Source organism: Zootoca vivipara, chromosome 8, assembly GCF_963506605.1.
Source record: "Zootoca vivipara chromosome 8, rZooViv1.1, whole genome shotgun sequence".
NCBI lineage: Eukaryota > Metazoa > Chordata > Lepidosauria > Squamata > Lacertidae > Zootoca > Zootoca vivipara.
Window position 1 is genome coordinate 2,809,700 of NC_083283.1, and position 16,306 is coordinate 2,826,005.

At 48.9% G+C, this 16,306-nt stretch overlaps 1 protein-coding gene across 2 annotated transcripts in view; it reads left to right on the forward strand.

The window, feature by feature from the left end:
- The window catches only part of LOC118089856 (1-phosphatidylinositol 4,5-bisphosphate phosphodiesterase gamma-1), a 73,528-nt gene that overhangs the window by 34,822 nt on the left and 22,400 nt on the right, over positions 1-16,306 (forward strand). For both annotated transcript variants that reach the window (XM_035124907.2, XM_035124908.2), the window contains 12 exons: positions 2,980-3,064; positions 3,574-3,654; positions 4,187-4,221; positions 5,428-5,500; positions 6,413-6,514; positions 7,191-7,309; positions 8,398-8,483; positions 10,294-10,414; positions 10,885-11,053; positions 13,189-13,308; positions 13,414-13,521; positions 14,834-15,021. In XM_035124907.2, coding sequence (XP_034980798.2) covers positions 2,980-3,064; positions 3,574-3,654; positions 4,187-4,221; positions 5,428-5,500; positions 6,413-6,514; positions 7,191-7,309; positions 8,398-8,483; positions 10,294-10,414; positions 10,885-11,053; positions 13,189-13,308; positions 13,414-13,521; positions 14,834-15,021 — 1,287 coding nt within the window. The remainder of the gene's footprint in view (positions 1-2,979; positions 3,065-3,573; positions 3,655-4,186; positions 4,222-5,427; positions 5,501-6,412; positions 6,515-7,190; positions 7,310-8,397; positions 8,484-10,293; positions 10,415-10,884; positions 11,054-13,188; positions 13,309-13,413; positions 13,522-14,833; positions 15,022-16,306) is intronic.

Here is a 16,306-nt window from a genome sequence, read left to right on the forward strand (position 1 = left end):
CCGAACAGCTCTTACTGTCAGGAAGTTCTTCCTAATGTTTAGGTGGAATCTTCTTTCTTGAAGTTTGAATCCATTGCTCCATGTCCGCTTCTCTGGAACAGCAGAAAACAACATTTCTCCCTCCTCCATATGACATCCTTTCATATATTTGAACATGGCTATCATATCACCCCTTAACCTTCTCTTCCCCAGGCTAAACATACCCAGCTCCCTAAGCCGTTCCTCATAAGGCATCGTTTCCAGGCCTTTGACCATTTTGGTTGCCCTCTTCTGGACACGTTCCAGCTTCTCAGTATCCTTCTAGATCACATGCCTCAAGGAGAGATCCCACAGCCGGCACATCCGCTGAGGCTGGGAGGGGAGAGGGAGCTCTTGGGATCACCAGTTGGACAGGGAGGAGCAGCTGGATCCCAGACCTGTATCTCTGGGGAGAGTGCAGCCCCAAAATGGTGGTGCGCTAACCCCAGAAGGAATAATATTCTCCGCCAACCAGACACTCACTTTCCCCCTTCTTGAATAGCAGCTCCCTGGTGCTGCAGGCCTCTGTTTTGCTTTGCAAGACTTAGTATCCCCTTCATGCTGCCTCTCTTGATATTTGCATGAAAATAGCGTTCAGCAGATTTAGCTTTTTGTAGCTGGAGCTCAGCATCAAAAAAACCAAGATCGTGGCCACTGGTCCCATCACCTTCTGGCAAATAGAAGGGGAAGAAATGGAGGCAGTGAGAGATTTTACTTTCTTGGGCTCCTTGATCACTGCAGATGGTGACAGCAGTCATGAAATTAAAAGACGCCTGCTTCTTGGGAGAAAAGCAATGACAAACCTAGACAGCATCTTAAAAAGCAGAGACATCACCTTGCCGACAAAGGTCCGTATAGTTAAAGCTATGGTTTTCCCAGTAGTGATGTATGGAAGTGAGAGCTGGACCATAAAGAAGAGCTGGACCATAAAGAAGGCTGATCGCCGAAGAATTGATGCTTTTGAATTATGGTGCTGGAGGAGACTCTTGAGAGTCCCATGGACTGCGAGAAGATCAAACCTATCCATTCTGAAGGAAATCAGCCCTGAGTGCTCCCTGGAAGGACAGATCGTGAAGCTGAGGCTCCAATACTTTGGCCACCTCATGAGAAGAGAAGACTCCCTAGAAAAGACCCTGATGTTGGGAAAGATGGAGGGCACAAGGAGAAGGGGACGACAGAGGACGAGATGGTTGGACAGTGCTCTCAAAGCTACGAACATGAGTTTGACCAAACTGCGGGAGGCAGTGCAAGACAGGAGTGCCTGGCGTGCTCTGGTCCATGGGGTCACGAAGAGTCGGACACGACTAAACAACTAAACAACAACAGCTGGAGTCAGTCCGGGCCCTCCTAGGCCAGGTGGAAAAAGACCAGCAAGGTAGGGAGCAGGTCTTCCGGAATTCGCTCCGGAAAAGCTGTGGGCCCTTGCCAGCCTTGGAGCTGTGCTCTGGCAGCCGCAGCGCCTCCCCTCTATCCGCACAGCAGCTGCTGGCAGGCTGTCGCCCTAGTGCAAGCATGTGCAACTCTATAGAGACTGCAATCTACTCCCAGTATAATGAAACTGGCAGTGATCTACCCATTGTCATTGACCAGAGTTGTTGAGCTTTTTTGGGGGGGAATGATTGCATAACATCGATCACCAAGCAGTCCACAACCCTCCCTCCTTTCCCCAATCGGATGCCGACAAAGGGGAAACCAGCTTTCAAAGCAGGGAAGGAGGCAACAGAGGTTAATAGCGGCGGGGGCAAGGCGCGTTGCGATCGCTCAGGAGAAACACTGCTATCGTTTTTATAACTTCCGCGATTGACCTGCAGCACCCCGGCAATCTCTGGCCACCCAGTAGTGGTATTTAACTCCAAATGAGCCAAAGTGTATAAAACTAAGCCAAGTATGTGTTGGAAGTGCAAAATGATAGAAGGAACTTTCTTTCCTATGTGGTGGCCTTGCAAGAAAAGAAGCAGCAGCAGCTAAGGGCTATTGGGAAATGATATATTAATGAGATTAAAAAGATTTTTCAGTTGATGATTCCCAAGAAACCTGAAGCTTTTCTTTTAGGAATTATAGATAATGATGAGCTGATTAACTTATTTATGTCTACAATGACAGCAGCACAAATGTTGTAAGCCCAAAGATAGGACGAAGGAGACTTTCCAGCAAGAGAAGATTGGCTTTTGAAAATGATGGAGTATGTAGAACTGTCAAGAGTTAACAGAGTTCAGAGACCCAAATGAGGAAAAATTCCTAGAGGACTGGAGACCTTTTATTGAGTATTTAAATAGCTATTATAGCAAGATGAAAGCGCGAGTAGGACTTGAAATATGAGCTACAGTGTGAATCATTACGACAAATAGGTTAATTTGAATATATTGAATAGTATAGGCGGACGCGGGTGGCGCTGTGGGTTAAACCACAGAGCCTAGGGCTTGCCAATCAGAAGGTCGGCGGTTCAAATCCCCGCGACGGGGTGAGCTCCTGTCGCTCAGTCCTGCTCCTGCCAACCAAGCAGTTCAAGGGTGAGTAGATCCTGGCTGGTCCAGAGAAGAGGGGGGGACTTTATAATAATAATAATTTATTATTTATACCCCGCCCATCTGGCTGGGCTTCCCCAGCCACTCTGGGCGGCTTTCAACAGAAAAATAAAACACAGTAATCTATTAAACATGAAAAGCCTCCCTGAACAGGGCTGCCTTCAGATGTCTTCTAAAAGTCTGGTAGTTGTTTTCCTCCTCGACATCTGTTGGGAGGGAGTTCCACAGGGCAGGCGCCACCACCGAGAAGGCCCTCTGCCTAGTTCCCTGCAACTTGGCTTCTCGCAACGAGGGAACTGCCAGAAGGCCCTCGGTGCTGGACCTCAGTGTCCGGGCAGAATGATGGAGGTGGAGACGCTCCTTCAGCTTTGTTCTCTGTGTCTGTCTCACACACAGTGGAGACCCCTGACTCCATGTTCCTCTCTCTGTGTTGCAGCATCACCCCCAAGGATCTGAAGGCCATGTTGCCCCAGGTCAACTACCGCGTGCCAAACATGAGATTCCTCCGGGACAAGCTTCTGGTAAGGAAAACCCTCTCCTCTTTTTCCTTCTCACGCTGGTCTCGGCAATGAGGGGGGGTCTGCTAAAAAGGAAACTGATGGAGAAAGTCAGGTCTGCTTGGGGATATTCCAAACCACAATGACAGGAGCTCAGCTAAAATCTGGAAAGGTCAAGAGGATGCCAGCATGCCTAATGAGCCGAGTCAATGAAGCTTTTAGGCAGAAGAAGGCTTCCTTCTGAAAATGGAAGTCTGGTTTAAATAAGGAGAGCAAAAAGGGAACACAAAACTTTGGTAAAAAGCAATTGCACTGGGCATGCAAGGCAGGCAGCACTCAACAGTGTTGGGATCGGGGCCAGTAACATAGGGTCCCACTCCTTCCAGGCTGACTCTGTGCATTTAGCCAACCTAAAAGGCTCCAGGATTACATTACCTGAGATGCAAGGACTGGGGGCGGGGGGGGGGGCTGATCCGAGCAGAGTCAAAGCAAGTCTCATTAACCCTTTCCCTTTTTGTCCTCTGCCCACACAGGAGGTCGAAGTCCGGAATGAAATCACCTTCAGCCACTTCACACACTTCTATAAAAACCTGATGTTTGATGCGCAGAAATCGGTAAGGACATTTACGGCACGCTGTTTTTAGTTCTGTTGAGTTGCTGTAGAGTTTTTATTGACCAGCTTTAAAAAAGAGAGTAAAAGTTCTTTTGGGGGGCGGTTCCTTTTATTGTGATAGTTGCAGGGTTTTCTCACACTTCTTAGAAAACCAGCCTAATAATAATAATAATAAAGGCTCCCTTCCCCCTAAACTCCTCATAGCACCCTCAGCCTCATATGTGGCTGGTATGCATATCGTTTTCTTTGTTCAGCTCCGTATTCCTTCGCTCATGCAAAACTACTTGGCCAAAACATCTCCCTTTCACACCTCTGGTGATGGTTTGCCGTTAACTGGGATGCTGCTTAAAAATCTGTCCTTAAAGCGTTAACCAACCGTTGGTCCTCGGTCTTGGTTAAAGTTTGCCACCCTGTCCTCTTTTTATGCATTGTCTGAATTTGAAATGGCAAAAAAATAAAACGTACAAACGTTTGCAGCCTTGCCTGTGTCCTGATTGCGTTGCTGATGGCTGTGTCGCTTCTTTGCGTTTCAGATAATTGAGCAGCTGGAGTTGTCCTTCCCCTTGCGGTAAGTAGGAAGCTCCCCGAGGCCGAGATCGCTCACTTCCTGTCTCTTGGCCTAAGTCTCCATGTGTTCGTTGAAACGAAAAGAGAAGCACAGATCAGGAAGGGGGTTGGCAGGTTTGATGATCTGCCTCCCCTCCCGCCAGCCTGGTGCCCGCCAGATTTTCTGGACTACAACTCCCATCAAAACGCAGCATCGTAGGTCCATGCTGCCTGGGGCTGGTAAAACACCCCCAAACTTCTGGAGGGCACCAGGTTGGAGAAGGCTGTTAGAAAGAAGCTGGAAAGATGATGAAAACTTCTTTGAAACACAAGATCTGGATAAAACCAAGGGCAGTCCCTTTCTGGGACGCCACATTTAAATTCTTCCTTGGTCTCCTTGCTGGCCGTAGGAGGACCAATTTGGCCAGTTAGCCCTGAGTGATCATTCGATGTCTACTGACTGGGTTCCCCCCCCCCCATGACCCCTGAATGTTTCAATTTTATTGATATTGATGCTGCATTTTATGTTGTATTTTATGTTGTTTTTATGTCACATTTTAATCAATGTTGTATATTTGATATTAGCCGCCCTGAGCCCAGTTTTTAAACTGGCAAGGGCGGGGTATAAATAAAAATTTATTATTATTATTATTATTATTATTATTATTATTAGTCCTTCCAGCCTAGGATCTACTTTCCCAAAGTGGTTAACCCAGAAACATAAGTGCAACAGCAGCACTCTCCTTGTGAGTCCCAGTAACCGGTATTTGGTGGTATACTGCTTCTGCACAAGGAGGTTCTATATATGAGCAAGAGTAACCTCAAGGGATTTGTCTAATTTTCTGGAAAGCCATTTAAGATAAAGGCATGGGTTCCATGTGGTGGAGTCTCCTACTTTGGAGGTCTTTAAGCAGAGGCTTGACAGCCATATGTCAAGAATGCTTTGATGGTGTTTCCTGCTTGGCAGGGAGTTGGACTGGATGGCCCTTGTGGTCTCTTCCAACTCTATGATTTTTTGATTCAAAGTCAGGCCAAACGAACTGGATATAATGTCCTGGACAGCTAATGCCTGGGTCCCTCTGCTCTAGTTTTCTCACCTTTGGAACAGGCACACACTTCACAAAATGTCCTGTGCATGGGTTTTTGGTTTTTTTGTGGCTGGGTTTATGGGGCATCGCCAGGTGGATTTTTGTGGCCACTCTCTTTCTCTCTCCGACACTTTCCCTAGCAACGTGGACCGGCCAGAACTCTGCCAGATCATGCTGTACGACTTCCAGAAGTTCCTGCAATATGACCAGAAGGTATTTGCAAAGCGTTCAGTTAATTCTGCGGAGGAAGGTTGGGCCTGGGAGAGCCTCTCCTGCTCAGAGTAGCACGCCAGAGAAAGATCCGCTTGTCCCATGAAAGTAACCGATTAACCGGCTTTCCTTGGTAACTGACAGCCAGTTGGAGACCTTTTTGCAGGGAGCAGTAAATCAGCCAACCGCCTTGTGCTCTCGCAGTGTGAAAGCAGCTAACATCATGGCGATGCTGGCTGGAGTTGATGGGAAATATAGTCCAAAACAGCTGGAGTGGCACCTGCTTGGAGAAGGCTGTGCTCTGCCAGTTGGGTCCTCTCTGTTGCCTTGCAACGAAGGTTGGATTTCTCCAGTTAAAGCCATCACAAGGATTTGTTTTCAGCCTGGAGAGATTTAACCCAGAGTCAGTCTGTCCCTCTGCTGAGCTCTGATGCAGTTCTTACTTACCTTTTTAGTTATTATTTTTTATAGTTATTTATTGACATTTATTCAAAGACGTACAGAAATGCAGTACATACCCATTGCAAAGTATCTTTTTTATAATATACTGAAATTAAGCAGCTACTTAATATAAGAAAGAGCAAGGGCAGAAAGGAGAGAAAGAAATAGCTAAAGAGAGAGAGAGAGAGCACCAAAGAGGAGAAAGAGAGAGAAGAGGAAAAAAAGATTAAATAAAGATAAATAAAGATAAAAGGCTGTCTTTTCCAGCTCTCTGTTCTGCAGCCAGGTAACAGCCCCAACCATTCCATCTTCTATAAACTAGTATATTTTTCAATCTTCAGATCCAGGTTTTACAAGTTCGTTTTCTCTTTCACGCCAAAATCATTACTGAACATTTGTTAATTTCTTACGGACTTTTTGCATGAAAGAAGTGCTTGTTCCTTACAACGCTCCCCTCCTTACCTTTCCCTCCAGGAGCTGTGGGCGAGTGACATTGCCAAAGTCCGGGAGTTCATGTGCAACTACCTCCGGGATCCCTTCAGCGACATGGCGGAGCCCTTCTTCCAGCTGGACGAGGTGGGTGGCACCGGCCCCCTGGGCACCTTCTCCTCCCCTCCTCACCCTGTGGGGCACCAGAAGTCAGCTCACCATAGAGCACGCCCTGCCAGCTTCCATTCTGTGGACGCCAACCACAGAAAGCGCACTTCAGTGTCTTCCAATTAACTCCAAGGCATTGAGCTTCCATGAGCTGACAGGAGAACCCCATGGAAGGAGGAACAACTTTAATTGATCTGCTCTTCTCCTTGCAACCCTCTGTGCCCCTGTAAAGGGTTGTGGGACTAGGAGGAAGATGGCACAGGGGATTGCAGGGAGACTTGGCAAACATTCCCCTCCCCCCCCTTAACCTACAGCGGGAAGGTAAACGGCGTTTCCATGTGCTGCTCTGGTTTACCAGAAGCGACTTTGTCATGCTGGCCACATGACCTGGAAGCTATACGCCGGCTCTCTCGGCCAATAATGCGAGATGAGTGCGCAACCCCAGAGTCGGTCACGACTAGACCTAATGGTCAGGGATCCCTTTACCTTTAATTAATTAATTATTAGTGGAAAGAAGGACCCCATGTAAATGAGGACCTTGCACCTGACTCCAGCCAAACCACACCTGCGGTGCTCACCTACTTCTGGGAGTCTTCCTTATCCCATTCCCTAGCTGACCTCTAACTGGTTCCTCCCTCCCCTCGGCTCCCTGCAGTTCCTGACGTTCCTGTTCTCCAAAGAAAACATGGCCATGGACTCCAGGTTCGACCGAGTGGTGCCGGAAGAAATGAACTACCCCTTGACTCAGTACTGGATCTCGTCCTCCCACAACACGTAAGAGCTTCCCTGGGCCCAACCCAGCTACAATGGCACAGCTGGCAGGGCCCCTGGGTCTTACAAGGGAACCATAGAATCACAGAATTGTAGAGCTGGAAGGGACCCCCAAGGGGCATCTAGTCCAACCCCCTGCAATGCAGGAATCGCAGCTTTAAAAAAATCCCTGACAGATGGCAAGCAGAAAACAAGCAAATTCCACTGCCGAACAGCTCTTACTGTCAGGATGTTCTTTCTAATGTTTAGAAGATTCCACCTAAACATTAGAAAGAACTTCCTGACAGTAAGAGCTGTTCGGCAGTGGATTTTGCTACCAAGGAGTGTGGTGGAGTCTCCTTCTTTGGAGGTCTTCAAGCAGAGGCTTGACAGGCATATGTCAAGAATGCTTTGATGGTGTTTCCTGCTCGGCAGGGGGTTGGACTGGATGGCCCTTGTGGTCTCTTCCAACTCTACGATTCTATGATTCTATGGCCATCCAACCTCTGTTGAAAAACCTCCAATGAAGGAGAGTGCAGCACCTTCACAGGGAGTCCGTTCTACTGCTGAACATCTCTTATCCTCAGAAATTTCTTCCTGCTGTTTAGTCGGAATCTCCTTTCTCGTCCTTTGAATCCATTTGTTCAGGTCCTCCCCTCTGGAGCAGCAGAAAACAAGCTTGCTCCCTCTCCCATGTGACGGCCCTTGAGATTTTTGAACAGGGCTGTCTTGTCACCTGTCCATCTCCTCTTCTCTGGGCTTAAATCACATTCAAAATTAAGTCACGCTGAATGAACTGGGGCCCATCATCCCTAGCAGTGCAGCCTTTTGTCACATCCTCAAATCCAGGGAGATGCTTGGTTGAAGTCGTCCCATGGATGGAATCGCCGGATGGGAAGGGGCGGGCTTTTCCAATCAATACTATCCCACCCATTTGATCTCAGCTGGATTGTTTTGTCTCCTGCTGTGTGTCTGGGTCACCTGGCTCTGTGCATCGCTCAATCACTCACTCGTAGCATTCAGGATCTTTCGCAAGCCACAAGGCTTGCAGGAAGCGAAACCCCAGCCCCCCCCTTCTAGGCTTCTCACAGGTGTCTCTGCCTCTTATACAGGTATCTCACAGGGGACCAGTTCTCCAGCGAATCCTCTCTGGAAGCTTATTCGCGCTGCCTCCGGATGGGGTGCCGCTGCATAGAACGTGAGTCTGACTTTTGGGGTTCTTGGACCCGTTTGGCTTCCGCATGCAAGTTGCTGCAAACCGCAAGTTGAGAGGGTTGCTCTTGGGCTTGAATCCTGATTGTGGGTTTCCAATTGCGGGCACTTGGTTGGCCACTGCAAGAACAGGATGCTGGACTCGACAAGCCGGCGGCCTGATCCTGCAGGCTCTAATGTTCTTAATTTGTTGGAGCATTTGTACCCCATGTTTCGGCCAAATGGACTCCGAGAGTGCCTTGCGTAGAGTCAATTAAAACAAGACATCTTAGCCAGTGGCTCGTAGCACTTGCTTTTCCAGCCAGTGGGCAAAAAGGGATTTTGCAAACCAGTCCTGGTCTGTGGCTTTCTGTGCCATGTTATCTTTCCATCTCGTAGCTCAGAAGCAAGCAGACTGGGATTTATATCTTATCCAGGCCTGACAGCTGCTACAGCCTAGGAAGTTAGGCTGTTAAGTGAGAGCTCTCCTGAGCATGCACAGAGTTATTTTCTGTAAGCACTGACTAACCTCAGCTCACTCTCTCATATCTGATATTGAAGGGCAGTGATTCCAGCAGGATTCAGATGTGCCTTGCTGCTCTTTGCCCCCCCCCAAAAAAGGAGAGAGACAAACAGATGCCTTAAGTGTGTGTGTGTGTGTGTGTGCGCGCATACATTTGTGTGAGTGTGTGCCTGTAGCAAAGGGCCGGGCAATCTATACATCATTATTATGGTTGTTACCGGATTGAAGAAATCCTGGCCAATGCGTTGTGTGAATTGGGAAGTCAATCAAATAATTAATTGATTACGTTTTGCATCTGAGTATAGACCAACCTTCTCCAACCTGATGCCAGTCAGAAATTTTGGACTACAATGATGAGAATCCATAATAATTCTGGAGCATGAAGCATAGAAAGGGGGAAGCTTCTTTTAAGATGACACTGGGCACTTGCAGTTTTTAATAAGCACTGGTGTTAAAGATAGAGAGATATAAAACCTTCCTGGTTGATGAAAAAGAAATTCCATCTCAATGAAAAGGGCAATTAACCTACTGTATATGCTGGCGTATAAGGCGACTGGGCGTATAAGACGACCCCTTACTTTTCAAGTTAAAATATAGAATTTGGGATGTACTCCAGCCCTTTTTTGGCGGGGAGGGGAGGGGAGGCTGTCTTCTCCAGCACTCAAGTCTGCAGCCGGGGAAATGGTGGTTTGTTTGTTTGCTTGCTTGCTTAGTTATTGAGAGGGGGAAAGAAGCCAGAGAGAGGAGAGATAGAGAAGCAGAGACATCGATCAAAAGGAGGGAGAGGGAGAGGGAGAGGGAGGCAGAGACATCGAGCAAAAGGGGGGGAAAGAAACCATAGAGAGGATAGCGATAGAGGGGCAGAGACATCGGAGGCTCACACAGCCAGCGAAAGACGCTGAGCAGCAGTGAAAGAGAGCGGAGAGAGAGACGGAGAGATCCCTTTGCTTTGCGCTGACAAAAAGAGAAGAGGCAGCAGCTTGACACCAATGAAATACACAAAACTGTATCTCTGCGCTGATCCAGGTCACAAAGCCATGAGGGAGCCATTCTCCCTGGCGGGGAGCAGTCCCCTCCCGAGCGCGCTTCTTTGCGTTCATATGGTCACTGCATACAGTGGGGATGCGGCCGTTTTTGAGCTCCCCCCACCGTATGCGGTGACTGCAGATTCTTGGACCCGGCGTATAAGACGGGCCCCCAACTTTTGAAAAAAATTTCCTGGGTTCAAAAGCTGTCTAATACGCCAGTATATACGGTAATAACTAATTCAGTACCAAACCCTCTTCACCCACAGTGGACTGTTGGGATGGTCCGGATGACTTGCCAATCATCTACCACGGCCACACACTCACCTCCAAAATCAAATTCTTGGACGTGCTGCACACCATCAAGGAACACGCTTTCGTCACCTCCGAGTAAGTGATGCTCCCCCTCCTCTCAGCCCTTTACTCTGCCTTCTCTTTCCTAAGAGTGTTTGGTGCCTGCTCCCCGTGACTCTGGGAAAAATTGCTTGTGCAAAACTATTTCCCGGGAGCTCGGGGGAAATTGGAATCAGTGATGAAACCCCGGAGGGTATTTTTCGCTGATCTAAAGGCATATCCCGAGAGAAGCTTCCTGTGTTGTGTTGCTTGTGCGGGAGTGTGGAAACTCAGCACTACGGGAGTCTCAGAAACTCAGGGGCTTTCCTCTTGCACTGTGCCATCGGAGCAATTGCGTTGTGTGTGTTCAGCATACGAACCCGTGAAACCACCTGGCGTTGCTTCAGGCTGTCGGATTGGGGCAGGGGCCTGTCCTCTCGGGGGTCGGGGACAGGGCTGTGCCGATGATGGCAAGTCGCAGGTGTCTCGGGGAGCACCTGGGTGAGGCCAGCCTGCCTTTTCTCTAGGTTCCCCGTCATCCTCTCCATCGAGGACCACTGCAGCATCGTGCAGCAGAGGAACATGGCTGCGCACTTCAAGAAGGTCTTTGGGGACATGCTGCTTACCAAACCGGTGGACGTCAATGCGGACCAGCTGCCCTCACCTGCCCAGCTCAAGAAGAAGATCCTCATCAAGGTAGCAGGATTCTTACCTGCCCTTTATTCCGAGCTGAACCTTTAGTTCATCTATAGCTCACACTTGTCTACACTGACACACACTCTCTCTCTCTGCATGCAAGGCAGATGTTCTGCCCTCACCTACGGCCCTTCTTGAAGAAATGCAGGGCCGGCCGTACGTGCAGGCTGGTTGGCGCTGGGCACCATGGTGCCGACCCGCCAGGAGGGCACCGTGAGCTGTGCCCACCCGCTGGCCGGCCGGTCCGCCGCACAGCTGCGCCGGCGGCAGCTGCGCCTGCCTGCCTGCCCGCCCGCCGCGCAGCTGCGCCTGTGGCAGCCGCACAGTGCGTGGTGCCCACCTGCCCACCGCGCTGGGAAACACGGCGGGAAGGCGCCGGAAGGATCCGACGCACCACGGCGCCAGGGGCGCTTAAGATGGCACTGAAGAAATGCCTTGTGTTCTCTCTTTCCTCCCGGTCCCCTGACGTCCCCCACAAATTAAATGACATTGCACAGCGTTCAGGCCATGTTGCACCTTGTTTGTGACCTAAGTTTCCTCTTCTCCTTTGTGGCACCCGTGCGCGTTCAGGGGTGAAGTCACACCACTGGGTTCCCAGCACCTATGTGCCCTCCCTGGGGTGCAAGCCTGGGCAATGTGTCTGGAGGAGGTCCTGGGGTGTCCAGATGTCAAGACCCTCCCTCAGCCTGGCAAGATGTTTGGCACCAGCTTGTCTGTTGGGGCTGTCGGAAGGAGACATACAAGGCGCCATTCAACCGTCTTAGGGACTTCACTCCAGATTTGTGTAGGGTTTACACCAGGGGTCAGCAAACGTTTTCAGCAGGGGGCCGGTCCACTGTCCCTCAGACCTTGTGGGGCTATATTTGGGGGGGAAATATGAACAAATTCCTATGCCCCACAAATAACCCAGAGATGCATTTTAAATAAAAGGACACATAAGGGGTGATATGATAGCCATGTTCAAATGTATGGAAGGATGTCATATGGAGGAGGGAGAAAGGTTGTTTTCTGCTGCTCCAGAGAAGCGGACACGGAGCAATGGATTCAAACTTCAAGAAAGAAGATTCCACCTAAACATTAGGAAGAACTTCCTGACAGTAAGAGCTGTTCGGCAGTGGAATTTGCTACCAAGGAGTGTGGTGGAGTCTCCTTCTTTGGAGGTCTTTAAGCAGAGGCTTGACAGCCATCTGTCAGGAATGCTTTGATGGTGTTTCCTGCTTGGCAGGGGGTTGGACTGGATGGCCCTTGTGGTCTCTTCCAACTCTATGATTCTATGATTCTATGTAAAAACACCAGGCAGGCCCCACAAATAACCCAGAGATGCATTTTAAATAAAAGGACACATTCTACTCATGTAAAAACATGCTCATTCCCGGACTGTTCGCAGACCGCATTGAGAAGGCAATTGGGCCGCATCCGGCCCCCGGGCCTTAGTTTGGGGAACCCCTGGTTTACACCTTAGCCTTTTCTTCTCCTGAACGTATCCCACAAGCTAGCAGAGGTTTAGGATCAGACTTCTCCTCCTACATTGTTGAACCCCAATAATACATAATCCTTCTCCTAGGTTGATGAGCCCCAATAATACGTTATGCATCTAAGACCCTCATGTTCCTTGCTAGCAACTAAACCATGTACCTGCTGCTTGTGGTTCATGGCAGACCAGCCCTTCTCCCACACAGTACGAGGAGCCAATTTCTTTTTTAAAAAAAACCATTCCTTGCGCTTGCCATTTTCCCTTCCTCCAAGAATCTCTGGGTGGCATCTTCACAGCACAGCAAAGATGCACAGGAGGTTAGCCTAAGATTTGCGTCTTGCTCTTCTCCCTCTCCCTCTGGCATCCTTTTGAATATCCAGGCCAGCCTTTGCCAACCTGGTGCCCTCCATCTGTTTTGGACTAGAGCTGCCCTCAGCCCCAGCCAACATCTGGAACCCTAAAACATCTGGAAGGCATCAAGTTGGTGAAGGCCAGTCTAGTAATAATTCAGCTGGCAGAACCTGAGATTCTTAATCTCAGGGTTGCGGGTTCAAGCACCACCTTGGGCAAAAGATTCCTGCAATTGCAAGGGGTTGGACTAGATGATCCTCAGGGATCCCTTCCAACTCTACAATTCTGTGATTCTGTCCTTTTCTTCCAGCACAAGAAGTTGGCCGAAGGGAACCTCTACGAGGAGGTCTCCTTGGCCAGCTACTCCGAGAACGACATCAGCAACTCCCTCAAGAACGGCATCCTTTATCTCGAGGACCCCATTGACCATGTGAGGCTCTTGCTTTTCCCCACAGCTCAGCGGCTCCCTCGCCCTGTGTCCCACCCCCCACCCCCCTCCATGGCTCTGACACTCTTTCCCCCTCCCTTTTGGCAGACGTGGAGCCCGCACTACTTTGTTCTGACCAGCAACAAGATCTATTACTCCGAGGAGACCTCCCGCTACCAGTCCAACGATGACGAGGAGGAGATGGAGCAGAAGGAGGTGCGTTTCTGGAGTGGTTTTTTATATATATTTATTAATTTTTCATGATAACAAAACATAAAAAACAACTAACATAACATATACAACCAACATAAACAACGAAAATAAAAACATAAAAATACACCATTCAATCTTATATTCCATATCTTTGTCAACTTTCCCTCCCTTTTACGTTTCTATATATCACTTACTTAGCACTTTCTAAATCTTAATAACATTCTATTTCTTAATTATCTATTCTAAATATTGCTCTTAATCCCCTTTCTATCAAAAATTTTCAAAACCTCATAATATAATTTTAGTCTTAAGAGCAAAATAACATCCTATCGTATATCTAAATCTTAACACATATTACATTAATCTAACTTACTTCTGCAACCTCCTTATACTTCCAGATCCTTTATTAAATATTACTAATCTTATAATTCTAAATAAGTTTCTGGAGTGTTGCGGAGGCACTTGGCTGTGAAGAAGGCAGTGGGGCACTCCCATTTTAACTGTGGCAGGGAGTTCCACAGTTTATAAGAGGTTTTCCTGTACTGGTCCAGTAAAACGCTTGCGCTGCGCAGACCAGAAGCAGTTCTCTTTGCAGAGCATTAAGCACAGCGGCTGGATTCTTGTTGTGGTAAAAACCTTGTAGCTTTGCAGCAGAAACGACCCACGGAAGCCCAACTTTCGAAGACAGCTTTATTGCAGAAAAATAACAGAAACACCTCCAGAGCTTTCAGACATGACTGCTCCACACCCCACAGGCAAACAAAACAAATGCTCTCTATATATACTGAGCATCTTAACAACTTAACGACTTAACAACTTAAATCACATGACCTTGCTAATTTGCCAGCGTCTTAGGTTTAAAGTCCTAACAGTTTATGCATTTCTATGTGTCCTGAACCTTCCAACGTTCAGCTTTGTTGCCCAGGAGTTCTAGTGAGCCTGAGCTTGGGGCAACCCATCCAGATGGGCGGGGTATTAATAAAATAATAATAATAATAATTAATAATTATCATCATCCAGCTGTAGGTAGGACTCTTCTTAGGTTTTTATTCTGACAGTCACAGTCAGCTCCTGTTTCATACGGGTGACACAAACTCTCCTGCCCGCACCCCCAATGTTTGTTGATATGCGTGCCTTTCCCCCCTGAAGATGCTTCAGCAAAGTCTGGAAAGGGCATGAGGATATTAAACCTGCTGTGGCTGCTTCTTGCTTCCCATTCTCCCACCCCCTCCTGCCCCTTTGCCACTGAACCCCCCTCCCACCACCTCCCCTTGACTTTCCTTTCCCCTCTCCCGCTGCCTTTGGGCTTTTTTAGGAGCTGAACAACAACGAGCTGCACTTCAGCGAGAAATGGTTCCACGGCAAGCTGGGCGGGGGACGCGACGGGCGGCAGATCGCCGAGAAGCTGCTCCACGAGTATTGCACCGAGACGGGCGGGAAAGACGGCACTTTTCTGGTGCGGGAGAGCGAGACCTTTGTGGGCGACTATACCCTCTCCTTCTGGTAGGTCGTGTCGCGAGGAAGAGCTCATCCCCAACCCCTGCCAGGGTGCGAAGCATGAGCTTGGAGCCCTCCACCTTGAGAGTCCTTCGCTCCTGTTCTACGACGTGCGAGGATGCTTAATCTGGCCAGACACCTTGAAAAGGAATGGCCCAAACGAAAGGCTAATAATAATAATAATAATAATTTTTAATTTATACACATACACCCCAAATCTGGCTGGTTTCTGCCAGCCACTCTGGGCAGCTCCCAACAGAATATTAAAAACATGATAAAACATCAAACATTAAAAAACTTCCCTAAAGAGGGCTGCCTTCAAATGTTTTCTAAAAGTCGGATAGTTGTTTATTTCCTTGACATCTGATGGGAGGGTGTTTCACAGGGTGGGTGCCACCACCGAGAAGGCCCTCTGCCTGGTTCCCTGTAACTTTGCTTCTCGCAGTGAGGGAACCGCCAGAAGGCCCTCGGTGCTGGACCTCAGTGTCTGGGCAGAACGATGGGGGTGGAGACGCTCCTTCAGGTATACAGGACCGAGGCCGTTTAGGGCTTTCAAGGTCAGCACCAACACTTTGAATTGTGCTCGGAAATGTACTGGGAGCCAATGTAGGTCTTTCAAGACTGAAGTTATATGGTCCCAGCAGCAGCCGCTCCCAGTCACCAGTCTAGCTGCTGCATTCTGGATTTGTTGTAGTTTCTGGGTCACGTAGAGCGCATTGCAGTAGTCCAAGCGGGAGATAACCAGAGCATGCACCACTCTGGTGAGACAGTCTGCAGGCAGGTAGGGTCTCAGCCTGGGTACCAGATGGAGCCGGTAGACAGCTGCCATGGACACAGAATTGACCTGCGCCTCCATGGACAGCTGTGAGTCCAAAATGACCCCCAGGCTGCACACCTGGTCCTTCACAATCAGAATGGTAGGGGTAGAAGGCCCCCCCAAAGGCCATCTAGTCCAACCCCCTGCAATGCAGGAATCTCAGCTAGAGCGTCCGGGGCAGGTGGCCATCCAACCTCTGCTTAAAAACCTCCAAGGAAGGAAAGCCCACCGCTTCCCAAGGGAGACTGTTCCGCTGTCAAACAGCTCTTACTGTCAGAAAGCTCTTCCTAATGTTTAGTCAGAATCTTCTTTCTTCGAGCTTCAAGCCCTTGATTTGGGTCATACCCTCTGGAGCTGCAGAAGCACAAACATAAGAAGAGCACTTGCTGGATCAGGCCAGTGGCCCATCTTTTCCTGCATCCGATTCTCTCAGAGGTCAACCAGATGATTCATCTGGGAAGGCTGAAAGCAGGA